The sequence below is a fragment of the Dermacentor silvarum genome, chromosome 11 (genome assembly GCF_013339745.2).
Source record: "Dermacentor silvarum isolate Dsil-2018 chromosome 11, BIME_Dsil_1.4, whole genome shotgun sequence".
Classification (NCBI taxonomy): Eukaryota; Metazoa; Arthropoda; class Arachnida; order Ixodida; family Ixodidae; genus Dermacentor; species Dermacentor silvarum.
Genome location: NC_051164.1, coordinates 86635227 through 86658864, shown reverse-complemented (window position 1 = coordinate 86658864; position 23638 = coordinate 86635227). Strand labels below are relative to the sequence as shown.

At 42.4% G+C, this 23638-nt stretch overlaps 1 protein-coding gene across 1 annotated transcript; it reads left to right on the top strand.

The window, feature by feature from the left end:
• The first annotated feature begins 2971 nt into the window (after window positions 1-2971).
• On the top strand, window positions 2972-23070 carry LOC119433124 (pleckstrin homology domain-containing family J member 1-like). The gene is made up of 7 exons (XM_037700265.2): window positions 2972-3236; window positions 6689-6774; window positions 7433-7511; window positions 10004-10094; window positions 11624-11687; window positions 13007-13103; window positions 18100-23070. Exons 1-7 carry the CDS (start codon window positions 3143-3145, stop codon window positions 18129-18131), a joined length of 543 nt encoding a protein of 180 aa, XP_037556193.1. The 5' UTR covers window positions 2972-3142; the 3' UTR covers window positions 18132-23070.
• The last annotated feature ends 568 nt before the right edge of the window (window positions 23071-23638 follow it).

Genomic DNA, 23638 nt, shown 5'->3' with positions numbered 1-23638 from the left:
ATTTAGTCTTGAAGTGTGTTTCACGGCAATGCGCGGCGCCGATGGGCAGTGAAAATCCACGAGACCTTTCGCTGGCCCGTCGCAAGCACCTCGCCCCGCTTGCGCCTTTGTATAAACGTGATCGCGATCTTCATTTTTACAGCGCGCGAAGCTGTTTATGACTAGGGTTTCGTGTATTTTCATGTGAATGCTAAAGCTCAGGTCCCGCGCGAACGCGCTCGTGCCGACGAATTAAATATAAAATTCACGCGTTCACGCGTTCGTCGTCTTCCACAGATGGCTCGTCGACGTCCCTCGGATATGCATTTTGAGTAGCTTAGTTATCAATAGGAACCATTTTCGAGATCAGTAGACTCCGAGATAATAAATGTTTCTCAAAGATTTGCCGCGGTGCGATCCGCGTCGGCCATGTCTACGTTCGCACCGCCCGCTCTCTGTCGGCGTTCCAAGCGCTTGTGCATGGCCTCCGACATTTACGCGCGCAAATCTCGGATGACATGACTTGCGTATCTAGTTTCCTTTCGTTCCGCTCTCCCGTGGTGGCGGCTTATAAACAAACCAGGAACTAGTTCCCGTTCTCCATTTTGAATTTCACTTCTGTCGTCGTAATGGGGAGGCCGCGTATAGTCCGGAGTGGGTGAGTAAAAACTTTATTGAATATAAATAAATAAAAGAAGGCTCGATGGTTAGGGCCCCTATTCCAGCGCTCCACTGGCACGAGCGGCTCGCTGGGCTTCAGAAGAGCCAATTGGCTCTCCCGGCCCTCGTCCGCAAGCCATGCCTCCCACTGCATATTCCTCATGAGTAGATGTTTGAGTACTATTGAGCTGTCTATGTGCGGATGCCTCTTGGGACACTCCCATGTGATGTGTTTTAGAGTGGGTACGTCTGTGCACCACGGGGACTCGTCAATGAACCTCGTGGGGTGTATTCTGTGTAGGTGGTGCAGGTTGGGGCATGTGTTCGTCTGAATACGACGCCAGTCCCTCTCCTGCTGGCTGTTAAAATTCGAGTGAGGATGTCCAAAACGTCTCCGCTGCTGCCTTTGCTGTAAAAGGATGTCACGGGAATTCGGTGGAAGGTCGTCGCTGGGCCCTGCCGTTGCTCGGACGTTTAATCCTCGAGCAATACGGTCTGCCCTCGCGTTCCCCACCAGTCCCTCGTGTGCCGGACACCATATGATAGTGTGGTGCCCTTCTAGTCGATTGCCCAAAATTTCGGTCATTGACTGGGGTGCCGTCCCATTTAGAAACAGGCGGCAAGCCGCTTGTGAGTCGGATAGTATGACTGCCGAATCGGTTTGGCGCTCGCGCGTTCCTGAATGGCCAAGGCGACGGCTGCAGCCTCTACCACGCATGCCGGAGAACGTTGTTCTGACACGTAGAGACTACGGTGAACGTGTCGGAGTTGGTTCGACTAGCATCCGTGTTTGTGACGAGTCTGCCCTTGCTCTGCGTCGTCCGGGATGGTACTTGGGGTGCATGTTCTTGGGAATTGGGGCCACCGCGATGTGGGATCGAACATTGCGGTCCATCTGTGCCGTTTCCTCTCCGCAATACTGGGGCATCAGTGTAAAGTCGGACTCCCGAGAAGCAACGCGCCTTCGAAGAGCGACGGCGAGAACATATGCGAGAGTGCAATCGGCGCCGGCGGGCCGCAAACACCAATTGTCCACCGATCAAGACAATGTGTTCGTAACTTTTTTTTTTCAAAGTTTTGTGTCGTGTGCTAAACGGCTTCGCTGGTCATCCACCTTCACAGAGTGGAATGGCACATGATTTTTTTTTTTTTTTTCGATATGTGCTCGGCCGCGATGGGGTGCCTCGGCGCCGTTCGCCATATTTGTGGTTGCTCCGCAGCAGACGACAACGCGCCCTGCCTGGTGTTGCTGTGCAAAGGTATCTTGCTTCATCGCGTGTGGTTGCGCGTCTGCAAGAAAACTTGTTTTAAATACTGAGGCCCCAGTATTGCGGAGAGGAAACGGCACAGATAGACCGCAATGTTCGATCGCGGTGGCCCCAATTCCCAAGAACATGCACCCCAACTCGCTGAAGGTGCTGTGCGAACGTGCTTGAATATGTGTTTCGATTTCTCGTGCTACTAATGTCCGCCTCTTCGAATGACCCAGCTTAACGATAAGAATTATGTTACCTGCCACGGGCGATATTTAAATATTCCGTTCCGTTACAGTTCAATGGTAAATTTTGAACACCCGGTATACAGTTCGCCTAGGTAGCGTGGCGTTGCAGTTCCCATTGTTCTTATCGGTACAACTGCGAATGTAAACTGTAGTGTTCTACGATACGTATGTCGTGCGCCGTTGTACTATTGTAAACTATTGTGTGCGCAGATGCGCAGATAGTTCCATTGTGTATGTTGGCTTTCCTGCAGTGTTTTCGGCGCTCACGGACGAATCAGTGAGACATGGAAAGCTTCGTTTTAAAATTCTAGGCATCTTGTTCATTCGTTGTGTGAGAGCATCTAAGGAAATGTAATGTTTGCCAAATTAGGTTATTGTTTTTTTTTTTTTTTTTTTGAATCTCGTTGTTGTTGGCACAGAATGTTGGACCATGAGTCACGAATAAATCCCAGATATTGTCGCTTCTATGCACTCTTCGCCTTCCGAATTTCTCAGCATAGAAATCATGCTACTCCGTAGAATATATGTTATGAAATAGCATCTGCGGGCGCTTTTTGAAGCGAGCAACACCTGTGTCTCTCAAAAGTAAGTTTTATAACACTAAACAAAAATTAAATAGACGCGCCTTAGGATTTTTAAGCCGTCGCTTCGCAGCTCTCATTTACGTAGCTTTCTTGGCGACTGGCCCAGCTAATCTCACTACAGAAAGTGTTAACGCTACCGTAAATTCCAAATTTCAATACTGCACGCTCTCGGCTCAATTAAACTTTGTTAGTAGACCTGATAGTTCTGAAGTTTAAGCGCATCATTTGTTCGATAGGTTCACTTGCAGCCATCATCATCATTTATGCGCTAGTCAAATATGGCGATTCGCAGCAGTCAGCGAAGAGAGCTGTGCGAGCCAAGTTCGCAGTTCGTCATGTAACAGCGTCCTGTACCCGTCCTGTTGTAAGGAGCGTTCGTGTTAACCGTTCAGTGCAGACGGCGAGACTTGAAATTACCATGCGGTTCAATGAGAAAGAGATGGCAACGCTCGCCGTAGGAGCAGCCGACAAGGAAGGACGTCTAAACCACCGGAACCTATCCTTCAGAGAAGGTGCGCCAGTTCGTCACTTTTGAAGACTTTGCTCTGCTTTTCTCGGTGTTTTTGACGCGGTGTCAACTGAATTCAAGGACGCATTTTCTTGGAAGTTCCTCCGTAGCACCACATTTCTCCTCCTCAAGTTGCTGAGGTTGCAACAGCTGACAAATGACAGTACAGTTGTCTGCTTGTACTGTCGTTATCAAAATGCGTCTTTTTTTAACTCACTTTAACGAACTGAACAGGAAGCAGTGCAGAGCCTGCATGTTTCTGTTACGACTGTTAACGTCCTCGGGTATGTTCTTGTTAAATTGCTTCCAAGCCGCAACTCCCTTCAGCAGTCGTGACAATTTCATTTCATGAACAGACAGTTGGTGAAATTAGTTCGTAGCAGTTTTTTTTTACTTCGCGAGAATGCGTCATGGAATGCCATTAGAATCCAGCCCGTGTTTTTTAGCTCTGCGTCCTGTCACTGACGTTTAGTGGAGCGTCACAGAGTTGACGGCGGAAGCTGTGTCGAAACTGTTTGACGGATCGCTGCGTGCGGCCTTTTGTTGCTTTTGAAACGCGAGATCTCTGAATGGTTGCTTTCAAGGCGGTACGTGCAGACGGCGCTTGCGAAGCGTGAATTCCAACCGCTGTCGGTTGCACTTGCTGTGAGAAAGCTGGCAAGCCGGTGCAGTGTGACCTCGACACGAAATGTGTCCGTTGCTATCACGGTCGCGCCAGCTGCTCATCTTTTTTTCTTGTTTGTCACGATTCATTGATACTATAGCATTGACACTGACGCATATTCAAATCGATAATGGGCTTTCAAGGCCCTGCCAAGTCCTTGGTGAGTGCCTGTTTAAAGTCTTGCTCCTGCACAAAACTTCGAAAAGTTTCCTACAAATATTGTAAGCTCTACGGTGTATCAATGCGATTCTTAGTGCTACACGGTCCTGAGTGTAACGCAAGGATTTAAATTACTTTTCATTTAAAGTGCTTTGCTTGCAATCATTTGATATGGCACCGTATAAAGAGCGAATGTACAATATTCTTGAATTTTTACTGTGTGGTATTTAACCTTGGAGCCTTGTGCAGTGTATAGCTGCATGAAGCGAGAAGACAGATGAGGGTATTGTATGAGGCACACAAAATTGTTTGCCATGATGTATATCGAACTGCTGAAAAATGCACATACTCTTAGCTGATAGCATGGAGCATGCTGGCTCACTAACATTCCGAAATCGATGCTAAATGCACTATTGCTGACCTATGACATTGGGCTGGGCTCCTACTTTTAAGGAAATGAAATCACTTGCAGAAAAAAAAATGTCGTAAACAAATACTAGAGTGTGTTCCAGAGTTTTATGCCATGCTCTGTAATTAGCAGTTGCATTCCTTTGTTCTGATATGAACATTTAATTTCTGTACCCCCTTAAGTTTTGTCAGATGCATTGTTCACATATCAAAGGTTGCCTTGTTATGTAGACAAAAAAAAAAAGGAAAATGTGTGGATTAGAGAGGGGGTACTACAAGGAAAATTGTTTTTGCATATGAATATTTTGGTTCAGTAGGTTTTAAGTCGCAGCTTCATTCCTGCCCACTGTGTCCATATTTTGATGGGGGCGGAATGCAAAAAAATGCTTATCTTCCATTCTTTGTGTGATATAAGGACTCCATGGTGAAGATGTTTGCTCTGAGATGGTGAAGATGTTTATTTTCCAGATTATTATACACAAGTAACAAACACTTGTCGGACCTGTAGCCGAAGGCTAGTTGAAGGTCCGATAAAAAAATATAAAGGAAATCCTAGCACAGCAGGAATAAAAAAAAAAAAAGAGCTATAGTAATTGTATATACAAAGTTGTTGATTGTCAATCCACAAGTCAACTAAAAAGTAAGTCAATACATCAGAGTACCATGGAATAATGTAAGGGGCACAGTTCAAATACAGGAGAATACCTATCTCAATTTCAAGATGTACACTATGATTTCAATTTTTTTATGTATCCCACAAAAAATGCGAAACAATATTGATTAGTACTGAATTGGTTGATAAAGCATACAGTTTTTGAAATTCAATACGTATGTAATGAGCAAAACGAGAGCAATATGACATTTCAATGCATAATAAAACAACTCAATCACGTCACACTAATTACATAGAATAAGTAGAAAATAGTCTAAAAAATATAATTCTTGCTTTGTACAGATCTATCAAAGAATTTATGATTTACTGTCTTTAACAAAGAAAGAAAATATTGTTTCAGCGCACTAGGGAAGTTCGATGAATTAATGATTCCTGTTGGGAGTCCGTTCCAGGTTTTAATGCCTGTGAACTGTACCATGCGCTCTCCGTATACATTGCTACATGGTGCAAGATTAAAATGACTAGCTGTTACATTTCTTGTACAACGCGAAGATTAGTAAGATACGGATGAGCTGAATGGGTGGTTGAATCTAACAACCATATAAACACACAATGAAATGCTCTGGTGACGTAAGTAGTCAAATGCTAATATGCGATATTGGTAGAATAATGGGGCCGTGTGATCGTAATACTTATAATGAGACATAATTCTAATTGCGCGTTTTTGGAGCTTAATAATCAGATTTATTATGGTTTTATATGCCCATCCCCACGAGTCCATTCAATACCTCAAGTGACTTTCAATAAAAGCAAAATACATAAGTCGTAAAACTTAAGTGTCAAAGTACTCGCAGCCTAGAGTTATGCCGTAGCAACCAGATGCTAATCTAGAGCAGACATTGTTTATGTGATCTTCCCATTCCCCAATGTATTTGTAAGAACTTGTCTGATCCCATGGGATGTTATTTATATGTATGTTTAAAGGGTGTAGTATCTACTATTTTGAAGCATGACTGAAACAATATATATATTTTTTTGTGTCTGTTAATTGTTAATTTGTTAGCCAAGAACGAGTCATAAGTACTCTTTAACTCTACATTTACCTTATGACTAAGTTCTGCAATATTATCCGCAGTTACTATAATGCATGTGTCATCTGCGTACATACATACTTCTGCAGAGTCTATAATTTGTTGCAGGTCATTTATATACAAAGAAAAAAGAAGCGGACCTAATACGGAGCCCTGAAGGACTCCAGTAACGATATTTTGTTTTGAAGAAGTTATGTTATCGATTTTCACGACCCGAGATCGATCTTGCATATAACTTGATAAAAAGTCGGGTACTTTGCCTCGAAACCCACAATGTTTAAATTTGTCCAATAATATGCAATGATCCACTGTGTCGAATGCTTTCTTTAAATCTAAAAAGACGTTAACAGCTACTAGTTTATTTAGTTGTAAAGCCATATTTATCTTTTGCGTTAAAGTGGTGACTGCAGTAGCTGTTGAGTGTGCCAGCCAACATTTTATATGAATTCTCTTTGAGCAGCTATTTGTGATGAACACGCACACGCTCCACAGTTGATGTTCCACATTTGTATTTCCTGCAGTGTTCAAGGAAAGATGGTTCAAGTTGAAAGGAAACCTGCTGTTCTACTTTCGCTTGAATGAATATGGGGGAGTGTTTGAGAAAGAGGTAAGCAGGCTGATTTTATTTTTTTTTGTGTATTTTTTCATACACCGCGTTTGTTTTTTACTTGAACTCCAAGAAGTTTTGGATGTCTGAGCATCTGGAACTTGCTTTGCTTCTAAATGTCTGTGAAATGTATGTGTTTCCACAATCTCCTTGTGTGTGTGTGAAATTGCTGACCAGCATTTTCCTAAAGCATTATGCCTCTTTTTGGAGTGGCATTTCTCAAGTTTGTGCATATCATGTCACTGAGCAGATGTATGGGAGATGGCAAAACACAGGAACTTTTGATTTGTGTGAGTACACATGTGCACCATTTGTAGTTGGTATAGACTTGGTAGCACCCTTGCTTGTGGACAAACCCTACATGCAAATTTTTGTTTATTTAAGTTATTGGTTGAGTGACCTCTTGCAATATTAATGGCAGCATAATGTTCATTGAAAGAAAATAACACTTTTTCGTTGTACTATATACAATAAAACTGTTTGTGTCTGATAAAATTGCTAGACACACTTTGCTGTTGTATCATATCTGTGAAACCTTGCAGGTGAACTTTTTTCACATAGAACAGTGCTCCGCGATAAAGCAAATTGTAAGACATATTTCACTGAGGAATTGGCAGGAGCGGTGTGTGTGGCTCAGATTCTGATTTTCTTTTTCCAGCCTGTGGGCCTATTTGTCATCGAATGCTGCAAGGTTCAGCACGAACCAAGCGTCGACTATGCCTTTGCATTTTCTATAGGTGCGTATGTCCAAGAACTCATTCTTTTGTGTTGCAGTTTAAAATAGGGGTGTACGCCATTTATGGCACATGCATGCCGGAAACATTGAAGGTAGCAGCATTCACAGAGTGCCAAGAAATGAAGTCTTTTATGCTTGCTTAAAAACCTTGAGTACTCCTGACCTTGGGAGAAAAATTTCCAGGTCTTGAAACCAGCACTTCAGCACAGCATAAAAGCCAGCACAGTTTAAAGTGAGGTGTAGAGCTTAGAATCCCTGCGCACTGTTGCCTAATTAATGTTTTATTAGTATTTGTGTGGATACTGAAGCATTTGTAATTAATTGCCCGTAAAAATAGGTGCGGTCATATTGTCACTACCACCGGCACTGTATGTTTTGCAGCACAGCTCATTTTACTGTAGGGAACAACAGTACCAAATTGTACTGTTCCTTTTGGTGCAACCGGGATTTTGCAGGTTGTTTGCTGTCATGTTAAACATGATCACACTGTTGCTTCTCGCTCAACACAATTTTTTCTTTGATCCGAAATTTTGTTGGCCTTTAAGGCTAACCAGAGCACGCACTTTCTTTTATGCTTTCAGTACTTTGTGTGATGTCAGCATAATTTTTTACTAGATAGCATAGTTCAGCCCTACACTATCTTGGATGACAGCCACACTCTTGAGCTATTGTTATAGATGTACATAGGTTGCCATACTCACCCACGAGTACACTGATTCATACTTTCTTCGCACTCATTTCACAGGCATCATATACGGGTGATCATGTTTAACCCGGAATTTTTTAAAATCACCTGTTGCAGATAGCATAATTTATGTCCTTGAGCTAGATTATTCAGAGAGGCGTACATTACTTGCACAAGAGATTGAAAACACATATTGAACTAATTTAAAAAGATCGTAAATGAACTTAATTACTTTATGGCACATATTGCAATCTACGAATTGTAGCCGGTGAGATTGCAAAGCTTATCCACTTGGAATGAATTTCAAAATGACACCAGTTTGTTAATATGGGCCATCAAACTCACCGTAAAAATCCACTGTTGTGCAACTTACTTTTTAACAGAATGCTCTTTTATGCATATCAAGCAGAAAAGTAACTGGAACGCCCATGTATTTCGTCACACCCTTTGGGAAATATCTCGGAGCTGGTGTTATCCTGGAAATTCATTTCAAGTGTATGCATCTTGCAAACTCACTAGCTATAATTTGTAAATTGCAATATTGGCCATAAATTAAGTTAATTAACGAATTTTTGTTAATTAGTTGAATATGTGTTTCGGTTTCTCGTGCTAGTACTGTCCGCCTCTCCGAATAATCCAGATCAAGAATAGGAATTATGACACCCGAACTCAACGACCAAACCCTGGCCGTCCAGAGTGCCTGCGATTGGGCCGTCAAGTTCGGCTTGGCGGTCCCTACGTGGGACTAGCTGGGTGGTGTGGGGTCTCCCCTGTGTCTTCTCTGGACCTAAATAAAGTTATTTAACTCACTCACCTGCCACAGGAAATTTTTTAAAATTCCGGAAAACCTAAAAGTGATCATCCCATAGAGCATTGGTGAGTTACGAGTGAGTAGGGATGAGTATGAATGGGAGTGGGTGCTGTTGAGTTTGAGTGAACGTGAGTGTAAACAGGAGTGAGTCTGTGATTTCAATTTGGAAGTGGAGTATGAACCTGAGTGAATGGCAGTGAGTGGGATTGGACCTGAGTATGTATGTGAGTGAGAGGGTACACCAAGTATGAGTGTGAGTAGGTGCCACAAAGTGTAGATGGAACTGGCTATGGACGCCAGTGAGTGTGATTGGATGCGAGTAAAAGAGGGGGATGACGAGGTGTGCGAGTGCACACGAGAGTGGGAGTGTAGAGCCTGCGAAAATATTGGTGAGTGAGTATGAGTGAGTGTCCACTTAACCTGCCAAACTATGAAGAGGCATGAAAGAAGCGTTATGCACGACAGTTTAATGTCTGTGTGACTGCTGGTACGACAGTTGCCTTCTACAGAGTTTCAAACAACTTGGATGTTCCGAAAGTACAATACGTTGAGGTCGCTTTGAAATGGGACTCTGCTAAGATGAATTCTTTGACAAGGTGAAGGGCTCAGGGGGGACTTTTTAGTTTTCTACAGGTTCAGTGGTTGGGGAGCTGAATATGCAGGAAGTGTAACCGATTTGCATGATGTGCCCTTTTGCATTCATATTTAGAGATTTCTATGGTGCACCAAATATCGCAACAAGCATGTGGTGTTGAACTTCATTGAACTTTGTCGAACTAAACTTCATTGCCGATTTGTCAACTTGACTGAGTGTTACTTGCAAGCTACAATGGGTGGCGTCTTTCTCGCACACAGTTGACTGGATCTCATGGCGAAGAGGCAATCAGCAGACTTGTGATGTGTTGGAGGCTCTATATCAATGCACTCTAGTAATATCTTTATCTGTAGAGGTTCTGTTGTGTCTTTGTTTGTGATTGCTTCCTGCCTTCCTTTTTAGCATTCTCAGATGATGCGGATCGAAAGCATCTGTTCACGTGCACAACACAGAAGCACTGTGATGAGTGGGTGAGCTGCCTGCAGCAGGCTAGGTGAGCTTCATTGCTTTGTGTTTGTATGACATTGGAAACAATCAATGGACATCGTTTGATGCTTCATCACTTGTGGAGTTATTGTATTGCTCTCATGATGCATTGAAAGCCCCTTTTGTCCCCCTAGTGACATCTGAGCAAGGGCTGCAAAATATGATCTTTGTGAACTCCATTGCAACAGCACACTTGTGGTGTACTAGTTACAGATGCATTTAACTGACACAGCTGAGCTACAGAAGTTGTGTAGTGATGTGTATGTTACAGAAGATGCAGGAAAGGTTTGGACGAATGAAAAGGGAGTAATAGGGAAATAGATGTACCAAGGTAATGAGATCTCAGACGAAATTATATAGTATTTACATTCAAGCTTCACATCACTGCTGTTTTCTAATGTTACTGAATTGAACTACTTTCATCCCTAATAACTGACTCTGGATACTTTTGAAAAGAGCTGCATGCTCAGATCAGTTAGTCCTTTTTGCTGTTGATCATTCAAGCACATTGGCAGGTTTCAGTGATTCTTTCGTGTTGTATGTCTATTGCTTAGTCTCCTTCCTAGTGAAGCCCTGTACATATACTAGTCTAACAGGCCTAAATCTTGCGAACTGTGAGGCCTCAAGTCGAGGGTGACATGGTCATTATTTCAGCTAGCCACATTCAGGTCGTCATGCATGTCATTTCTTCAGGAGGAGAGTCAGTACATATAATACATAAACAGTATACATAAAACTGCTATGCTGTGTTCTTGTGCACACGCCTAACTGTTAACTCTGATGCCTGCAGCTTGGCAATAGCTTTTGTCAAATCCCCCTGATTGTCACTGATGAAAGCCTGCACGTACTGGAAACTCGGCAATTCTGTTGGCATTTGGCCATTTGTAGTGTTTCTTTTTCCTTGCCATGGACGTTGTATTGCTGTTTGAAACCATGAGATCTATCAATGAAAACAAAAGGTCTTGCTACATTCAGGAAGGTGGCGACCTCCATTTTGATATTGTTAGTGGCAAAGGCAACCAGTCGGATCGCCAATTTTTTGCCTCCGGGTGCACCAAAAAAGTCTGAACTACAAGCACCTGTCACTCGCATTGACAGTTGCTTGTTAGTAGCATGTCATTTAATGGCACATTTGACTGACTTCCAGACACTCTTTGGAAGCTTGAAATGTTTTGACAACTAACTGACTGTTATCGTGACAATTAGCATGTTCCTGTGGTGTTAACAAAACCATAATAACGCCACTAAAGTCCTTTGTGTGAGCAATCCAGCTTCATTGCCGTTTTACATGACCTAAATTTTCTAACAGCGCTCTGAAAAGACTAGCCGAATGGGCCACAAGTCTCTTTAGGGCCCTTTTAGGCACTGTGATGTCTTTACCATCAGTGTCCTTACGCATTTGGAAAAAGAATGGGAAATTGTGATGGGTGTCTGCTGAACTAGTACTGTAAATACCTGTCACTAATTATTTTAGCGACACATAATCTTATCTCCATATCATCGCCCCATCTTCCTTTGCGAATGCTTGCTTTCTAGCTATGAATACCAGAGGGGTCGCCTGCTCTACATGCAGCAGAAGATTTTGGAACTCACTGGACGGGTGAGTTGGAAGAGACTGAACTCTCACATGAGAGACCTTTTATAGAAAGTACAGCTAACCTAAACTGGTGTCGTGTCATGCAGTGCAGCGAATGGTCATTGGGCACCTAGTATTGACCAGAGTTGCGGAGTGGCAACTAGGGAGTAGAATTGATTCCGCAATCATTTCACATTTTGAAGCAACCGAAATGAAATAGGAATGGAATTATGGGGGGGGGGGGGTAGGCGCTATTCGAACAGATGGAATGGAATGGGAGCCCGAGATTCCAGAGTGGAAATGGAATGGAAACGTAGACCTGGAATGCCAAATGTTGATTTTGAGAGAAATAACCAAACCGGTAAATTTGCTATTTAGACCAAAGTAGACTTTGCCAATATATTGCATTTCACGAAAACATTGAACGTAAATTATTTGTAAAGTTGTTAAAGAAGACTTCAAAAACGTGTTTACTTACGAGGCACGTGAACGCAAGTGGCAGAGCATTATAAAGCATTAAATTTGCTGGAATTGGAGGAATGGAATAGTTCAGCTCAGTCACTCCAGGAGTGGGAATGGTCTGACTCTCACCATTCCGAGGAGTTAAAAGGAGTGGAATTAACGAGGATTTCCACTCTCCCGAATGGTGTGGGAATGGAAGGCCCCACTCTGCAACTCTGATATTGACTGCCCAAGTCTATCTGGAATTAGTACCCGTTCAAAGGTGTTAGTTCAAAGCTTTTGAAGGTCTTTGTGTGGACTTGGCGTGCAACAAGAACAGAAAACAACTACCATAATGCTTGGCTCTTACACCTACTGCCAACTCCACAAAGTGGGAAGCATAGATGTGTGCTGGGTTGATCAATAAGCACTAAATGGAGGGTGACGGAACTGCACAAATTGAAGCTTTGTGACTTTGATTGCCCATAGTTCCACACTTAATAAACCTGCTCAAAGAGTCGTTTCAGAAGAATGTCCCTAAGGTGGTGCCTTACAACCACGACCTGATGTTGAAAGGGTGAATGATAGTATTAGGAGATGGATCAGTGATGGGTGTGACAGTCGAGAAGTACTGAGAAATCATAGCCACCCGTTTGCATGGCAATCTTAGATGCACAAATAACTCTGGCATTGTTCTATATCCTAATCATAACCATGCTTTTCTCAGTGATAGGTGCAATGATCACCAAAACGTTGAAATTGTAGACCTTCCCCCCCCCCCCCCCCCCTATCTTGGCAATAGTGGATGTGCTAAGAACTTGGGCCTTGCAAATTCTTAAGTGCTTGTTCACGTTACTCATTTGTTTATATAATAACATAATGGCCATGCCTTTTGTTGCCAGGACCCTTTGGCAGACTTCATCAGCCGGCGAAATGGCAATGCTCCAGGTAGCGTACAGGCCATTCAGAAGGCGCCTGAAAGCAACAGCAGCACTGCGGGCAAGTTGTTTGCATTCTTTAGGACTCGGTAGCGCGTCCAATTGATGCTTTGCTTTCTGCAACATCGCTTGGGGTTGGCATGTTGGCATTGCTTTGCTTGCTTGTTCCCTTCCTACTTTGCCAGTTGATAAAGAGCTGTCTTAAAATGTGTGCTTGCTTCTTATGCACTGTACTGTCTTAGTTTTGGCTGCAATCGATAGCCTGCCTAGTTTATTCATTCATTGTTTATGTTTTCTGAAATGTATATGCTGTTTAAAACTATTTTTATAGTAGCGAAATGCAGATAGAAATAAACTAGGTTGACTTCAAATTGGGCTGCGCCATAGTAGCTAATTAATTCACCATTTTCGCAGTTAGCCACCACGTACTCGCTAACATATCCATGGCACGTTCAACCAAAAATACAGATTGTACGTACCATATTTCTGTTCAGTGTGCAAGAATTACTTGAACACAGTCATTATGAGCTTGAAGATGTTTCACCCACTGCATTTGCTATTGTAGATGCAGTGGGTGAAATATTTGTGCATCTAATTGAAAATTTACCCAATTAAGTACTAATATGTGTCTGTCTTTCCTATAGCAATATTCAATATAGCAGTGTTCAGCTGTGCACTGTTGTACTGACATGGAGAGCTTCTGAATATAGTTCTACGGTGTGTCCTATCATGAACCACTGAGTAACAGCTCATAGCAGAGCAGCATTGCACGCTGCACTCCAGTATAAATTCATGATTTGAAATTTGAAGGTACCTGTTTTTGTGCTCCATCAGCAAAATGTCTCCCCCCTCATCATTATGTTTGCAAACCTATATGCTGCAGTGGTATCATGGCAGCTGCAATCTTGGAGTTGCCTACCTAATTATTGAAGGTTCCTTCTATGCTTCGACTTGTAGGTATTTTGTGGATCCCAACAAGATAGGCCTTAGAATTGATTAGTTCCCACTATCACTTGAACATATTACAGTGGAACTTCGATTATACGTCCCTCGGTTATGCGACGACCCTTATTTTACAACGAATTGGTTTGGTCCCAGCAAAACCCCCATAGAATAATTATGATTATAGAATAATAATAATCATAGAATAATAATGTATTAATAATAACCTCGGTTAAACAACGCAATTTCACGCTAACCCACCTCGTACGACGCTTCTCTGGTACCGTCCGTGAAAAAAAAAAGAAATAATAATAAGGTTCTAAGCAGATGCAGTCTGGCACGTGAGCACACTGCAGGCAGCTGATAACGGGTGTGCAAACCGTATTTACCCGAGTGTAACATGACCGCGATTGTAACACGAGGGGTGACTTTGCAGTTACGTGAAATAAAGAAAATAAAACTGCTAATGCGTAACGCGAGATGAATGGAAAGAGAAATGGTACCTTTATTCAAGGAATCGAAATTCAAAAACATTCTCTTTCCTCCTCATGGTCGTCTGAAGAGGAGACGGAGCTTTCCTTGGGCGATCAATCTCGCGGAATTTTGCATGGCTCGGCACTGGAAGCTTTCCCGACAAATGTTTCTGGTGCTGTCCTAAGCTTGCAATCAGCGCCAAGAGAGCTGTCGGCAGTGTACTTCGAGGTTGCTGGGACGAGCCGAGTCACGCGAAAGCGAAACTATTTCCGAATGTGATCGCCTGAGAATTGTCATCTTCCGTGCCGTTGAGCTTGTTTGAGATTTAAGTGCTTCTTAAAAGACGGCACAATCATTTCATTCGGGGTCAGTACCAGGCCACTTCATGTTGCACAGAGCCTTCCAGACTGGCGCACAATTAAAGTGGGCCTGCCGCTGGTCCCGCCATCCACAAATTGTCGACTCCTTGACGTCAACGACACCGAGCCGCGGTGGACTTTCTCAGCTCCTCAGCCATCAAAATTGCTTGTCTCTCGAAGCAACCGTCATACCGAATGCACTCTGTTGCCATAACGTCGCTAGAGTGTACTAGAACTATTGAGTGGCACGACCGAAGCCGGCGCAGGTTCTAAGCCTTGTATACCAGCGTCCCCTTTTTTGGAGAAAGTAGCGGTGGCGCTGGCATCGCCCACTCTTGAAACAAGTTGGCGCGCTCCAGCCTGTGGTGGGTGTGTGCGTGCGCGCGTGCGAGCTCTGCCGCACATTTGTGCACAAAAAAAGGGGGGGGGGGAAGCAGCGTTTAAATCACTATTATGCACCTGGGTGCGAGGCTGGGTACGCTCGCAGCGGCCAAGGCCGCAAGGTATCGCTTTTTAAAGCTCCCAGAGATGAAGAGCGATGACTTGCATGGGAGAGAAATGGGTGCAGACTTAATAAGCTCGTCGGCACTGAGTGCACTGTGTCCGAGCTTCACTTTGAGCCTCATTTCATCGTGAGAGACTACGGGCACATAACGGAACAGAAGTTCGAGTGCCAATGATGAAACCAATTCTTCGACCTGACGCGAATTCTGACTATTTTGCCGAATGTACCTTGATATCTAGCCAATAAAACACCGGTACCGCGGTCACTGACGAAATGGCGTCAGTTCGTGTCTGATAATGACAGGGAAATTTGTTGCATTGAAGAGAGAATGCTGATTTAAAGCAACTGTGTGCAGCAGAATTATGATTTCAGACACTGTGCTCTTTACGGGAACCCGAGAGTGCGTTAAAGAAAAAACGGAACAAAGCTTAGAAATCTGTAAATCTGCTTTAAAACAGATATCGTAGTTGTGTGAACTGCTGCATCTGTTAGAGCATCTCGAGCAGAAAAAATGTTATATATCAATGTACAGCTTAGAAGAAATATTTACAATGTTTACAAACATTTTGGAAAATTCCTGCTAAGAAATTATGGGTGTCTTTTAGAGCAATGTATAATACAGCAATTTTGCGCACTGCAGATGTCCAAGTAGATGATTGCAGTATAAAAATTTGTGACGTTTTTGTTTAGAACTTAGTTAAATTTGATGCTTGCCGTTTGTTTTAGTTTAACAATATTTGTATGAAAAAGATTGACAGCTTTAATAAACATTCTGCTTCCTACACTTTGATCATTTGAAAGTTTTCTTTCAAAAGGCAACAAACCCCATCAAGAACGGTGCAGTGGATGCCGAGCAAATTGATATATATATATTTTTTCGCATGCCTTTAGGTATAGGAGGTAGGTGTAAGCATCTTGCAGTTCGAATAAGGATTCGGCAGAATTGCGACTAAATGAAAAATTTTTATACTAAAACGTGTACTCGTTTATTTTTCTTGGGTGACTACGTTTCACTGTCTAACAAATGTTATCGCTCCGTGCAGGACGCATGTATCGGAAGTTTCTCGAATGTTATCGATGGTTCTATCCGCTGTCTGTTGTCACCGAACCTTGCGTAATCTGATTGCATCTATGCACGATGCGAATTGTGTAGTATTTTCTGGAAGACACGCTGGCACCAGTGATTACTCTGGAACCTTCGATAACTCATGCGTAGAGAAAGAGTATAAGTATAAAAGCCGACGCACTCGACCCGCTGATCAGATTTTCAACTGTGTTCGCTGCTATCGTTGTACTTTGAGTGTAGCCTTTTTTCCTGGGCACAGGTTCGCCCACTGAAGAGTTAGTTTTGCCATTCACGGTTTTGCTGCTGTGTTCTGGACCGTCACTACCACTTGACAATACAGTTATTGCAATATTGCTCACACACTCCGCTGTGCTCATTAGAATGCGTCTTGTACAGGAAAATTTATAATTAAGCAGGCAATAAAATTAATGACGGGCATTGATCGCTCCAATAGCGACGTTTGATCCAATTTCCAAGCAGCAGTTTAATAATACGTTTTCTAGAATAAGGTTATTGTCGCGCTTCACCAATCATCTTACAATCATTTTGCGCGTCATAAAAAAAAAACTCTCCGATCATGCCCGGCGCAGATTAATTGTAGCCGGGACAGTAATGTAGTTCAGTTGCGATGAAACATTAATTTCTACGTTCCTTTCGTGGAAACTCTCCGTTTCTGCAAACACACCGGCAAGCAGCCGCCTGCGAGGCCGGACGACAATTTTCAAAGAGTGGTCGACTACAATGCCGCCGCTACTTTTCTGCATGAAAAGGCCCTCTCCACGGCCGCCAGTCGCGCCACTCAAAATATTCTAGTACACTCTAACGTCGCAAATGAACTGAGTCGAACCGCAAAAGGCCGTAGGGTATTGCAGCATCGTAACCAGTCGCAAGCACAGTGAAAACAGCGTTGATTACAACCAAAAACAAATTCCGACTTCGGTCAACTTGTTTATGGATTGGATCGAGACGTAAAGTCACAGGTTGCCAACGTAACACTAAAAATTGCGGGATTTAGAATATTTGTCTTAAAATGGTCAATTTTGCTGTTATTCGAATGTAATGCGAGCGTCGAGTTCAAGCAACGAAAATCATGAAAAGAAACCTGCGTTACAATCGAATAAATACGGTAATTTTTAAATAATTTAATCTACCTTCCTTGGAAGCAGTGCAGGTTTATTCCGCGGGCTTATTCAGGCGGTCTGTACCTGTTTTTTGGGCAAGACTGAGCGTTACTACCGATATTCTCAGTTTTTCGTTGATACGACGCCCGGATTATAGGATTGTTTTGCGTGGTCCCCTCAAAGTCGTATAATCGGGGTTCTTATGTATAATGTCATGAAGTTGCTGTGTAAGCTATAGTTGAAGGTCATATGCATATTTGTTTACTGTCGTCCTGCACTGTGGTAGTTAAAATGCATGGATGTCATTGCTGATATTGTACAGCTAACTGCAAGATAAGTGTAAATCTTATTAAACAACAAACATAAGCCTCGTAACCTTGCTATCCTTGATAACCATTGTATCTATTACCAGTCACTAATAATCACATTGTTTTGTTTCTTTTAGCATGATCCGATATGGTACATGTTTATAAGCTTATTTGTCGGGGAGATTATGTCTTGCAGGTTTCTTTAATATGGTTGTTGTCTATTGGAATGAGAATTTATGTAACACTTACAGCTAACTGAATAGAAGCTGTTTTCTTTTTCAGATGCGAAAAAGAGGACCACAATATGGCACTGATAGTGTGCCACTAGGTCACAGTTCGTTGTGGTCTCACCTTGCCATCATTTTCATTCCCAGCGCTGCATGAGTCACACACCAAGTGGAGCATCACTGATCCTGCTTCACTAATTGTTTCAACTCTTCAAGGGTGAAATCATGCCCTGTTTATGACTTCTAATGTTGTACATTGCATTTTAAATGTGTATGTGTCCATCTTCACGTTCCACCACTTGTGCCTGCACATTGCTCGTCCGGTCCTTATCTGAGTCCGCCGTGTGCTCTTGCGAGTTCACTCGGTGATACTGAAAGTTGTTGATGTGAGATGAGAGCATTGAATGTTTTCTGGTGCTGCATTTTAATACCGCTTGATTATTTTTGTTGTTTAATAGTGCCACTGCCTTTTTTTTATTGTTAAACTGTCTATGAAAGGTGGTTTCATAGACGATGTGGGTGATACGGTGAACAGAACAACTTATCACTTTATTGCGAGCTGAGGAGCGCGCCTTGTGCACAAGGTGATGACGCGGTCTGGTAGGGGCATGACCTTTGTTTTTCTTCCTTCTTTCATCAATTCATATAAGCTGCAGAAGTATAATATAAATAGCCATTTGCTGAACACAGCATTCTGTTCATTGAATGCTGTAAAACATGTTTATTCAACATCTTTATTTTAATCATCGGCATCAGTTCCTTATCATAATTACAACAGGAGTTTCCATATTCTCTCTAATCCGTGAAGCACAGCTGCTTTCTGCATAGAAAAAAGAAGTGTAAGCATTTATCACTGTCATATTAATTTAAAGATGGAAAAAGCAGCATTTTAGTAGACAGCTGGTGATAGATATCCAATTGGTTATGGCATAAGAAGAATAACATGACAATCACATAGGTTGAGTGGGACCCCCCCTTGTTGTAGCCTGTCTGGTCATAAATCTAAGCTTCTAAATGTGAGCAGTTTATTTTTACTGGTTGTATTTTTTTTTAGCAAGTTGTAGTGGTATAAAAAGCAATCAATTAAATATCAAGTCTGATGCTTCTAATGTTCTCCTTTGCGAAGCACAACTCCATTGGTGAGAATTTTGGTGAGAGCAACACTAGTGTCTGCATACCAGAAGTGGTGATGGTGATATCTTGTGACACTGTGTTTAACCAACGCATGCCAAACTTTTGTTGGAACGACTGACTGTTGTGGGGTCTCAATCCTGCTCTTGGGACAAAGGAACCACAACACAATAGTGCAAACAATCAAAAGGGCATTTATTGTGCCTTTTATACACTAATGCAAGCTAGCTGCATTACAACTAATGGAACAAGCCGATGGGTGCTGACAAATCAATGAATGTCTCTATGTTGAACATCCCTATGTTCCTGCTGAGCTTGCAGCTTCAGAAATGTAACAAAGACCATAGCCGCTGTATTATCATGATCCTCTTACTTTGTGTTGCAAGCAGTTCTTGCACTTCAGTTCAGGAAAGCTTCAGAACTATTGACTGATCTTGTCCCATGGATTGGTAAATTCATACTTGCTAGACTTTTTTTTGAGGGGGGGGGGGGGGGGGGGGGGTCAAGTTCGTAGTCTAGTTCATTCCTATTACCCCGCACATTGGGTAACAAGGTAACTCCACTTACATCACTCCATTTGCAACCCGAGCCATAGTCACAGTCGCACGATTTTCTTTTGTTGTGGTAAAACATGTGTATGAACGATTGCTCCATGCCAGGAGGCTGCTTTAAAAGGACACTAAAGAGAAATTCAATTTAGTACTGAATTGGACTATCTCAAAACCTTATTTGCATTTCTCTTTGCGTAAAAAGTATCGAGAAAGGAAATACCATTCTTAAATTTTGGGCGAGAACTATGGTGGCGATTAGTGTGACTTCGCAACGTATAATCTCGAATATTTGGATTGTTTCTGCTCAGGAAAATGTTCAAAAAGTTGCCAGCTATAGCCTCCGCTTGCTTTTGAAGGCATTGGAAGACAATCCCAGTGGTGTCGTCACCCGTCTTCCTTTCTTGTGTCCTTTCTGGCTTGTGATGGCTCAGATCTTGGTCTCACCTACTTGTCTGGTACTTAGAAATGTGATGCAGTCGAACCCAGGTATATCGAACCCACATATCGCGAATTATTGTGTTTAACGAACAGCAGTAAACTCCCCATTAAAATGTGTGTATCAAATTTTTATTTTATATATCGAATTACCTATCCTATACATCGAAACTTTTTTTGTGATCTCCTTCAGATTTGATATATCCAGGTTTGACCGTATACCAGTCCAGTTTGATTAACTTGCTATTTCTCCATAGTGTTCCTTTAAAGTATGTACGGTGCTTGCGAACAAGTTGAAGTCCTACATGACCTGGTATTAGAAATGGTTTGGTCCACGTGTGCCCAATCAAATGTATTGTCATTACATTCCACTCGGAATGGCACTTCGAGTACCTGTATCGTAAAAGTGAGCTGGCGTTTCATGTCTTTGCTGCCAAGAATCAAACGCTCTCCATGCCATTGGTGTGCGAACATATATTTTGTGCCTTTGTTGTCACGTGCCTCATAGAAGCACTTGTGATGAATAGTTGCCCAGTGTTCCAAGGGTAGCAGCCCCCACTACCTCCACGCTTTGCTGAAATGTGCTGGTCATGTAATAAAATAAGGGGGGAGTTTTCTTGACAAGATTGGCTACTACGAAGAAAAAAGCTGTAGTCGGCTGTAAATGCAGACTCTTATAATAGTTTGTCTTGGCTTGAGCCTTAAAACCTTATTAAACAGTGAGCAGGTTCGATACTGTGTGTTCTATTCATTGAAGCATTTTCAGCAGCAGCACATTCTATTACAGCAAATATTACTGCAACCTTTTTTGCCTTCTCAGCTTTATTAGTTTGAAGGACTTCGTTAAACCAGGAAAGCGTAGAAGAAAAGGTTGAAAATTACTGCTGATCTCAATAACTTTTTTTTTCATTGACTGTGACACTGACAAACAGCTCAACTCTTCCTTTCACCACCGGGCTCTTTCAGTTTTTTCTTAATGTTGTCTTTATGATACAAAAGCTTTGCATCCGCCACTGCCTGTGGTCTTAAAGGCCAACTGCACCGAATTTTCTCTTTGGATCAGTTTGTTATACAGGGTGTTTCACTTAACTTGGGCCAAACTTCAAAAATATGCAAATGCTACATAGCTGGACAGAAACAAGGTAATGTTGTTTGCCGTCGCTTGTAGATACTCCGATTATTGTGTTGCATTCCTGCCTAATTATATAATTATTCTGAATTAATCAACTTCTCAAATATAATTAGATGAAAAGGGCGAATGAGAAAATTGTAGAGCAACATAAACTCCCGATACAGCTTTCTGTTGCTCAATAAGTGCTGCATAAAACTGTTTTTCCGAGCGTGAAAGAAGCCCGTGAATACACTGCAGAATTTCTGCGCGACTGGCCGCTCGAGGCACTTTCACGCTCGGCAAAACTTTTGTGTAGCACATATTGAGCAACAGAAAGCTGTGTCGGAAGTTTTCATGTTCCTCTCTAGTTTTCTCATTGATACCTTTCATCTAATTATATTTGAGAAGTCCATTAAGACTAATTATGTAATTAGGCAGAATGCAAAAAAGAATCTTAGTATCTCCAAGTGACGGCAAACAATATTACCTAGTTCTGTCTACCTACACGGCATTTGCGTATTTTTAAATATTGGTGCATGATAGTTGGGACACCCTGTATATACTATTGCAGTAAGCTTGGCAAAGCCATAGGGCTCTTATTTGTCTAATCTTCTTACTAACATCCTTTAAAAAGCTCCTAACCAGACTACATGTATGCCTGGTGGTTAGCAGATATGACGCAATTGCCAGGCATTGCCTCCGAGATCTTCAGCATGCCACAGGTGCCACCTGATCTTGGAGGTCATGCCAAGAAGCCGCGCTGGTTTTTGGTGTTCTGCGTTCTTCATCTCCAGCGAGAGATAATGGTGGTGTTTTTTTTTTTTCTTTCTCAATTTTAGAATCAAAATTGTCTTTCTTTTGCAAGCTGTTTGTGCCATATCCGCATGTACTTGAAAAGTAAAATTTTGTGCAGAGGCTGCTTTATGTAGTAGATTACCTGAAAACATGCTTTTTACATGTTCCCAAGTTTGTTTGCAGTTGGCCTTTAAGTGCACTGAGATAATCGTAGATGCATTTAGAAGTATTACATGACTGGTAAATGAAATATTATTTATTGAAAGTTTCATTGTGATTGCTGTTGTTCAGAGGATTTAACTGCTGCATCGTGCAAACAACCATTGTGCCATAATGTTAGAAGCGCAGATTTTTTATATAGGGTTGATAAACATAGTAAAACCATATGAAGATTAAGCCTCTTCTAATCACTGTCTGATGTAGCTTAGCAAGTTGCAGCAAGTGGTGTAGCAGATTTTTCTAAACTGAAATAGACATCTGCTGTCAATGCAGACGCCATGTTGTTTGAGCTGGGTGGCCCTAGAGCCTTCAAGGTCGACTGACAGTGGTTGAACATGAACACTGTAAGAGAATAAATCAAGTTGCAATCAGGCATCCATAGTTTGATTGCTGTTTTTTATTGACAATCTTGGCCTGTCACGTCACTCTCTGCATTGCGACAAATGGAATACTCATGGCTTTTAATACAGTATTGTAATGGTGTTTTAGGCAATAGATAGGTATACTGAAAATCATTATTAGCAGAGCCAGTAGTATATTATGTCAGCAAAAGCCTGAATGGGCTTTTGCTATGTTTGTTTTGTAAATATCTGACAGATGTAGACTGATGTATTTTGTACAACGTAAGCTCCTTGACGTGTTCACCTAAGCAGTCCTCGGCAAGGAAATGCTGAGGCTGAGCACAGTCGTGACGGAAAGACTTGGTTCTCATTGATGTTGCCAGATGTTTGTATGATGTTTTAATCTGGCTTTTAAAAATGTTACCTTATAGGGACCAATAAATATGAAAGCCAAAGTTGTCCTTTCTTGTTTTAGTTCTTCATGTAGCCGGTTGGAGGGATGGCTAACATCTGACACAACCATTTTCTGGTCCATCCTATTGGCCGCAAACCTTGCCACAACTCCTACTGCAGGTTATAAGCAACTATGGCACACGGTGCTCGGGCACTAAAATGCGACGTCGCGGCGATCCGGTGGTGCTGCCATCTGTTTCGGTGTGGGCAAAGAGGACGGCTGTCCTCGCTGAATGACCTGCTCGCATGACGTTTTACGTGTAACGCAATTGTGTCACACTGGCGTGAGTTTTCTTCGACAAAATCGATGCTCGAGGACCGGCTTTCCGGAACTTTCGGCTGAACATGGCTCAGAGTGGCAGATCATGAAGGAAGCAGAAACGCAATGCATTTGCTCTTTTGCGAGATCCGAGATACAATTTATAGCGCTGCCGTAGTGATAGACCGGCAGCCTCCGTTACGCGACATTGCTTCGGCCATATGCCTCGGCGCAGTGACTTAGATATGACACCGCTACGCAGAAGTTTAAAATGAGCTGCGAGGGCTCTAAGAGAGGCT

Bases quoted from the DNA above. Each gene is read 5' to 3' on its own strand.
- LOC119433124 (XM_037700265.2), top strand. From the start codon at position 3,143: ATGCGGTTCAATGAGAAAGAGATGGCAACGCTCGCCGTAGGAGCAGCC. The intron at 7,512-10,003 runs GTGCGTATGTCC...CTTCCTTTTTAG, and splicing joins TGCCTTTGCATTTTCTATAG to CATTCTCAGATGATGCGGAT. The intron at 10,095-11,623 runs GTGAGCTTCATT...CTTGCTTTCTAG, and splicing joins AGCTGCCTGCAGCAGGCTAG to CTATGAATACCAGAGGGGTC.